General features: G+C 40.3%; 1 protein-coding gene across 1 annotated transcript in view; it reads right to left on the reverse strand.

Annotated features, from left to right (window-relative positions):
- The window catches only part of ece2a (endothelin converting enzyme 2a), a 39,678-nt gene extending 33,162 nt beyond the window's left edge, over positions 1-6,516 (reverse strand). The window contains exons 1-2 of the mRNA XM_040143752.1: positions 6,513-6,516; positions 5,938-6,221 (exon numbers count right to left, since the gene is read on the reverse strand). Of these exons, the coding sequence (XP_039999686.1) occupies positions 5,938-6,221; positions 6,513-6,516 (288 nt within the window). The remainder of the gene's footprint in view (positions 1-5,937; positions 6,222-6,512) is intronic.
- Between the last annotated feature and the right edge of the window lie 2,042 nt (positions 6,517-8,558).

Here is an 8,558-nt window from a genome sequence, read left to right on the forward strand (position 1 = left end):
GACGACAAGTTTCTCTCACGACTGTCAACTTCCATGTGGGACGGCCCAAAAATCACACAGTGTGAAGGGGCTTTATCAGCACAAAAGACAGAGTTAAAACACACATACAATAGGTATGCATCCATGCAGGTATACAGCTGAGCTGCAGTGGTTTATGAGTAACATTCTGAATCTTTCCCATTCTTCCAAAAATGTTCCTTCTCTGATGCCATTTAAATGAACTCTGTTTTCCACTGTACAGTCAGGTTTTCAAAAAATTGAATTACTATTTAAAGAAGTCCTAAATTGCCATCTGTTTGCTCTTATTTTACTTCTATGTCTAATAAAATGGTCTTCTAGGGGAGTTTCGCATAATGCAAAAACTGTACCAAAAACACCAATAATAACTTTCACTGCACTATTACAATAGTGCAGTGAAATGTGTAGTCTATGTCTATACTATGTGAAGTGGCCCTCTACAATAGTTTCTTTATATTCATGTAGGACAGCACAAATAAAATATACTTGTTACATAATACATAATTTAATTCAATTTGAAAAGTGTCAGATTTAGGTATGTAGCCCTAGTGGGGTTAGATAAACATGATGCCATTATGATAATATGTGAATAGACGTTTCTGATTGAAACTTTGGCTTGTCAAACACAGATGGAACTAATAACACAAACAGAGCCATCATTAATGTTAGTAGATACACAGTGTTTTTCCTGCTTTGACAAGTCAAATTGTCTGCCAGGAGAAATAACTTAATTCAGCAAACTTTGTTTTAGGGGAACTTTAAACAAACTTCTAAAAGAAGAAATGTCACAATTTCCCTCTCACACATGAAAAAGGCAATTCACTTGCAATAAAAAACACAGTTCAATACACTCAGCAGTTTTGCTTCTGCAGCCTTACTTGGTCTAGACTGAGCAGTAGCTTTTGTTGGCGAATATTTGCTTATGTTGTTGACAGATTTTGCTGCGTAACTGGCTTTATTTCATCAGTTCACTGACCTAATTATTCTGCTTCTGCCACTATAACACTATATTTTAGTATGTCACAGATAAAACCCCTGTACTGATTAAATGTTATCACAGAAGTAAAACAAGAAGTAAATACAATGTGCCAATTTGTGTAATGTTATTGCAATTCGTGGCCACAGTGGCCACTTTTCCGCAAAGTGTTGCTTTAACAGCATCGCATGTTGAGGAATCTCTTTTGTGGCACTGAAAGTTGCATCCTTCAACCCAAGAGCAAACTACACGATTTAAATCCTGATTACAACCGTAAACTGATCAAGACAAATGATTTTCAAGACAATAAAGAGTCTGACTTGATCTGGCAGGACAGGTCATTATAGACAGTCAGAAGGCATTTAAGTTCAGTAAAACCTCTAATGACTCCTTGGGCTTGTTATTAAAAACCGCTTCAACGTCCAAAGGCAATCTCCAAAACACATGCTGGCCAATAAACAAACCAGTTCTTAGTTCAAGCAAAGGTTACATTTCAGGAATAAAGTACAGCTTTAACTTTTCGGGCGAAGTTTTTCTTGTTGCGCAGAAGAATGACTGGGCTCTAATTCAGATCTTCTTACTAATACAGTGACACTATGCAGAATTACCAAACTTGTAAACTACGCTAAAATTACAGACCTAGCATTATCAACAATTTACACTAAAGTGCCCTTGAGCAAAAAAAAAAAAAAAAGGAAAAAACACTCCATGAACACTGTTCTTCAGCTGACTCTGCAGTTTCACTACTGCCCAGTTGAGAAGGGTAAAGAGAAAATCTCTACATATCACCTTAAACCACAGATTTATATTCACTTCTTTCAAAAAGGACTACAAAATACGCGTCAGCATTTGGGTTATGACTGAAAACTAGCTCTTACCTCTTTGAACAAGCCCAAGGACTCGTCTTTACCTCTTTAAATAGGACTAAAGGTTAGCAATTAAAAGTGTTAGTCTGAGATGATATCCAACGAAAGAGTTGCCATAGCAACAGTAAAAGTGATTCACAGAGCGTGTCAGGCTGTGAAATAAATTTCACACCTCAGTGCACCATGGCCTCTAATGTGAGATTTTGTTTGTGTGCGCGAGTGTGCATGCATGTTAGCAACAAAACTAAAACTGTATTTGTTGTTACACCTATTGTACCATGATTCTATATATAGTATGTGTGTCTTTAAAACAAACCAGTGATGATTGTGTGAGGATGTTTTTTTAGTTGTGATTTTTGCTGCATTTCCTGGTGCATTTGATCTGTTCGCTCTGTGCAGGTTTCTGTTGTTGTATATTATCATCTTAACATACTTAGAAATGTATTTGTATGGTCTGTTACTATGGTACTATGTAATAAAATTCTACAGATGTGAAGTTTGTCAATTGTCACCGGTAAATTTCTCTTTTTTACCTCAACCTGAGTGCCTTCGTTAGGAAATACTATCAAAGCAGATTTTAGATCAAAGTGCGCTCCACTTTTTTCCCTTCCCCTGTCTCCCCTCCTTCTCTTTCTCCCTTTCCTCTCCTACCTTCTTCCCATCGGTCTCACACTGGCGCACTGCTCATTAGCTTTCTGTCAGTATTGATTTCCGTCTCCCACATCTTTTTCCCCCTTTTTCTCTTTCTCCTGTGCTGCCATGCAGATCTCTTTTTTCCCCTTCAATCCCTCCTTCATTGTGTGTGTAATTAACAAAAGATTCTTAAGGGATCTCCTCCCTTCTCATCACCCTCTCCTTCACTCAGGCCATTTTCCTGCTTCTTCAGAACCTCTCATTTTTTTCTTTCCTTCTCGCCTTTCTTTCTCTCTGTCTCTTATTTCTCTCTGTCTGTCCCCTTTTTCATTTTGAGAACATTTTTTCTTGTAAGGAATTAAAGTAGGCTCTGAGCCCACCTCCCACATTCCTGCAAAACACACACATACATACACACATAAACAGGAATCGTGACTGCTGTAACGCATACAAGCCACAGCGAGAGAGCAAAAATACGCCAGCGCAGAGGACTATTAACTTCTCAGTGATTACACACACACACACACACACACACACACACACACACACACACACACACACACACACACACACACACATCAAGAAACACAACATTTAGACACAAACAACATGAACACAATCACACATTACCGTCTCCACACAGCCCTGAGCAAAGAGCAGGTGAGGGAAAAAGGCTGGAAATGAGGGGAAAACGGAGTGAGAGGCAGAAGTGAGAATGAGAGACGGTGTGAAGGGAAGCAGGTGATGCCAAGTGAGAAGGAACTCAACTCTCTTACTGTAATGGCTTTCAAACAGGGCTGCTTCGTGAGTTCAGCTTCACTTCTTTTGAAGGGAAGTCAAATCCTCCCATCTGTCCTCCAAACACACTCACTGATCCTTCTTTAATACTTCCTTCTGTTAGAGGAAAACACCCAGGACAATGTCTACTTTTTCTGCATGTGCGTGTGTGTGTCTACTGTCAGACACTGACTTTAAAAACCTGGCCTATGTACATGAGAGTATATGCCTTTGTTTACTTCTTGAATCAAGCTTGTCCCTGGTTAAGCTTTTAGCATTAAAACCTGAGATGATTTGGGGAAATCAAAAGATGCTTTCAATACTTCAGTCTGATTACATTTTGCAGGCATCATATTCTCTCAGGGATGAGGGTTTGGGTTCAAATGAACCAAACACTAAATTCATGCAGTGCATCACACAAATGTTTTTATTTCAAAGGGACATCTGTTTTAACCAGTTACTGCATAGAGATGTTTCAATTGAGGATGGCACTTTTTCAAAAATAAAAAATTGGGTTCAAACGAATTAAAACTAGCACATAATTCAGGCTGTAACTTACAACAAAGCACAAAATTGCAGGGTTCTCGAATGTCCAGACACTTCAAGGGGGTCTTTCAGGAAATACTGATAGTTTGAATACCTTCATGGTGAATAAACTTACAAATTGCAAAGAAGGAAGGACACCGCTTAGCTGCAGTGAGTGCAAGCACATAATTGAATGTGATGACTATAAAAAGTTTGATAAAATGCTCCAAAATTTTCATCTTGTCAATTCCACCATGAATTACAACTCATTTAGCAGTTCTCCAAACGCAGCAGTGAGTACATCATGAGTAATTCTTCCCCATTTAGAGCTCCGGAGTCAGCTACTTTACTTGATAGCGGTGTTCTCTTGTGTAAGTGTGTCAAGGCCAAGCATGGTTAATGGCCAAAACATTATCATTGTCACATGGACACAGTGGTTAGAGCTGCAGCCAGCAGCTGAAGGGCACTCAACGTCATGCAAGTCAAGTGATGGGCTGCAGAGATGGAGTGGAAATTTAAAGTGCAACTATTACCAATTTCACTGTCATGGAGAACTCATTTGCAGATAAACTCCTGTTGTAGCAGAGCATTCAAATCATTAGAGGTGTGTAGAGACTCTTGTGGTTTGCATAATACTGATAGGTAGAGGACAGATCAGTAAAACTGGACAGATCTCCAGAATATATTTCAAGTTGGCTTTTTGTTAAGTGTATCGCTGCCATGCAAAGAAATACATGCCAGTCTTCCAAAAGAAAATAATATTCCAACTCCTGTACAACAGAAGTGAATCACGCTATGGTAGTTGCTGAATGTTTTTGTTTGGAGTTAAATGTTCTGTTTTTAACCAGAGATTGTTCCACATACTGTTCTGAAAAACTATTGTATGTCTGGAGGACATAGTAACAGATATTAGCACACTACAAGGGCTTGAAACAAAGTGGAGGCAATGCTCCAGCAAGTAAAAGGTGTTTAACCACTTATTCTAAACTCTAATAAACAAAAAGTGGGTCAAATTAACTGCAGGTTCTTTCGGAATTGGGTCTTGTTTTCTTAGGGTCCAACCTGGGTCAGACCCATTCATCTGAACTAAATCACAGATGTGAAACTGACTGGACCTGAGAGCTCATGGAGCCATCTTAGTCTTGTGTAAGACCTAATTACAGTAATATGAAAAGACCAAAATTTTAGGGCTAGCAAATGAGCCACAGGCTGGCACAGCAGGTGAGGATTAAGGTGTAATATGTTTCCCAATGAATACTTTCCAGGAATACATAATTTTTTATAAACAGAACTGCATATACAGTAGTTATTGTATAACATGTATATTTCCCTTTTTTTAATGTTATTATTTTATATTTGTTAGATTATGTGGACATATTACTAGTAAAATCACAGTTCTGCTGAAAACTATAATATTTAATATTGGAAAAAAAACAATACCAACTATACTTTGTTTGTCAGCACGCCCTTTTACTAGTGTTAGCACGTCTGGCTGGTCATATGGGAGTGCTTGATCTTTAAAGTGGTAATCTGAGGTTAGCACTGCGTTGAGTGCCAGGGAAGGAAAATCTGTTGCATACGGCTATTTCATGTTGTTCCGGTGGCTTAAGGCATGGGATCATTGCAGTGAGATGTTTAGTTATAACGTTTAGCCTACCTTGCGCACATCTGAATACTCATGTGTACTTTGATTTGGGGGTGGTGTCCTGCAAGTCTGATAAGCAATTTGTTGAACAGCCTGCATAGTTTTTTATTTAGTATGCTTTCTTCATATTTTCAAAAATGTTGTTAAACATCTGACCTATAGGGTGCCATTTTAGCATTGAACCTAATTGAAAAAAAAAAATGCTGAAGCTGAAAGTTGATCTACTTATATATACTTATATATGGCATAATGGCATTTGAAGGTTGGACCTAATATTTAGCAATGACAGGTTTGGAGGTCTGGAGAAAGATTTAGAGAGTTTTCAGTACACAAACACACAGGCACATACAGACACACAAGAGGGTTTATGCTAAAAATCCCAGGTTCCCGTCAGTATTTTTCATGGAAAACTGAACTGATTTTGGTGTGAATTCCCAGCAAATTGCAGGATCTCAATAGACAAACCATTCAACCCTAGTGATGATTTTTATGAATACCTCTGTGAGTGCTTGGTGGATGAAACAGGCGGTCTGAGGGGACACCTCCCAAGGTGACTTCTCTTCCACCATGATGGCATCCAACGTGGCCTTCTCGAGGATGACATCAAAGGACGTACCAGGGAAGCGGAGTTGGCGCACGTCCATCTGATGCCAGGTCATACCCGGGCAGTTGCTGTACCTGGCAGTCATTGTACTGATGCACACCGATGAGTAATCTATGTTGGTAATGGAGTGGTAGCCGGCACTGTACATGTCGCCGCTCATACTGCTGTTTCCACATCCTAAAGGAAAAGGAATGAGAAAGAAGGAGAACCCAGTGAACCGGAGACATTTTGTGAGATGAAAGAACAAATGAGGGAAGGGAATGAGGAAACAGGAGAGGAAGAATGGAGGACTGGATTGAATCCAATATGTCCAATATGTCTCTGATGACTCAAAGCCCAAATATGTTTTTCAGAATGAGTAAACGGTGTGATCAATATAGCAACAACATGTGATTAAACAGCTAGCTGCTATCATGACAACAAAGATTGCTATGACTGGAACCACCCCCTGTGATTGGTGAGACAGACCCATGCGCGCACACAGACACAGACACACTTAGACAGACACAGGCACAGGCACACGCACAGTCTATTTGATCAAGCTGCTGCTCAATCTTGAGCAACAAGCAGAGATGGGGACCATATGGGGTCATTCTGTATAAAGTGCGTTAAGGGGGGTGCAATTTCAACTTGTAGCTCTTCTCCAGATGACAGAAAGATGAAAGCCAAGGAGAGAAATAAAAAGAGGACTAAAGAAAAGTGAAGATAACCTCTCACGTAGCAAGACAAGATGAAAATAATCCACTGAACACAGCATCTCACCTTTTGGATCAGATGACTCATAGATCTTACATTTGGAGGAGGAGGAGTGGGTGAAGGAGACAGACAAAAGAAAAGAGGGAATGAGTGGGAGAAAGACTGGGGGGGGCATACACACTAACTTGATTCCCATATTCTGTTTCAGTAAAGGTTAAGTTCTTGTGTGTTAGCCTACAAATGGTCATCTTATACTTTAAAGTGTGTGTGTGTGTGTGTGTGTGTGTGTGTGTGTGTGTGTGTGTGTGTGTGTGTGTGTGTGTGTGCGTATATTTGCGTTTATGGGTATCCGCCTGGGAAGGTGGGAGAAAGAGTGATAGATGGGGCAGTGTCTTCCGGCTCCACATTGGCATTGACACCTCTGCTGCAAACGTGTGGCTGGCGCTTGTTATCACCTTACTGCTTCTACTAATTACCAGCCTCCAAAAGCTCCATGTATTTGTGCATGACTGTGTGCATTAGTGTATAAGACTGATTCAGTTACCAGCCTCACACAGTCAACGACACATTTGTAACCTATTTTGACGTGTCGGTGCCGTACACATAGAAACCTTATGTTTTACAATCATAGCAGACATGAATTCACACGTATAGAAATACATGGAAAACTGAAAGGCAGCAGGCGTGAGATAAAAACTGATGAAAACAGAATTAAAGTGAAAAACATAGTTCAATTAAAAACATTGTAAAGCAAGAGGAGCCTGTACCACATACACTCCACCAGTGATATCAGAGCGCTTTTGCATGCAAATGTATGTGTGTTTTAGACATCAGAGGGCTGGAGCTGTGCCGTCCCCTGATGGCTCTCCCTGTGACATTGGCTTCAAAACAAGAGAGGAAACATGTCAGCGCTGCTTGTCACACTGAAATAGTTGAACACTTTCTTTGTGGATGGATGGAATATGTGAGAATGTGTCAGAGTTGAATTACACAGGCTCAACTGTTTTTTTTAGATGACTTTAATCTTACTCTGCATGTGCCAAAAGCATGCAACAACTTTGGATAATATGGAGGAAAGGCAACCTGACAAACAAGATATGAGTTATAGGAACACTGGAGATTCCTTCCATTCAAAAAAGGGTCAAAAACACCATAAAAATGTTGGCATCATCCTTTATGGAAACAAAATCATTTTGCAACCACTGACCACTTTAAGGTCAAAATTAGGGCCTGCTGCCTCATTTCATGCCCACATTTGGTGCTCTATAGAGTGGGTTAAATCCCCCCAGCGTGCCCATCTCAGATCCCCAAGCACGCCAGACATTGTTTCCAAAGGGTTCTCCCCGCTGACACAGCTATTTGAGTGTGTGTGTGTGTGTGTGTGTGTGTGTTTTCTTTTTCCATGCACTCGGCTCTGAGGAGGGGTGTTACATGACAACTTATTCCTAGGGGTTGTCACGACAATTATAGTTGCCAGAGTGTCATCAAGGACACTAATCTCATTTTGGGTTTGTGACATCAGCTGGTGCCCCACGCCACCTCTGATCTTTATACATGCACACATATGCTCACCAACCTACCTGTGCGCGCGCGCACACACACACACACACACACACACACACACACACACACACACACACACACACACACACACACACACACACACACAGAGCCAAAGAGGAGCTCTAACAGGGTGTACTGACCATACAGTCAGGTCCATAAGTATTTGGACAAGAACATAATTTTCGTAATTATGTATTCGTACACCACCACAATAGATTTGAAATAAAGCCATCAAGATGTAATGAAGTGTAGACT

The sequence above is a fragment of the Xiphias gladius genome, chromosome 14 (assembly GCF_016859285.1).
Source record: "Xiphias gladius isolate SHS-SW01 ecotype Sanya breed wild chromosome 14, ASM1685928v1, whole genome shotgun sequence".
In the NCBI taxonomy this organism is placed as follows: domain Eukaryota; kingdom Metazoa; phylum Chordata; class Actinopteri; order Istiophoriformes; family Xiphiidae; genus Xiphias; species Xiphias gladius.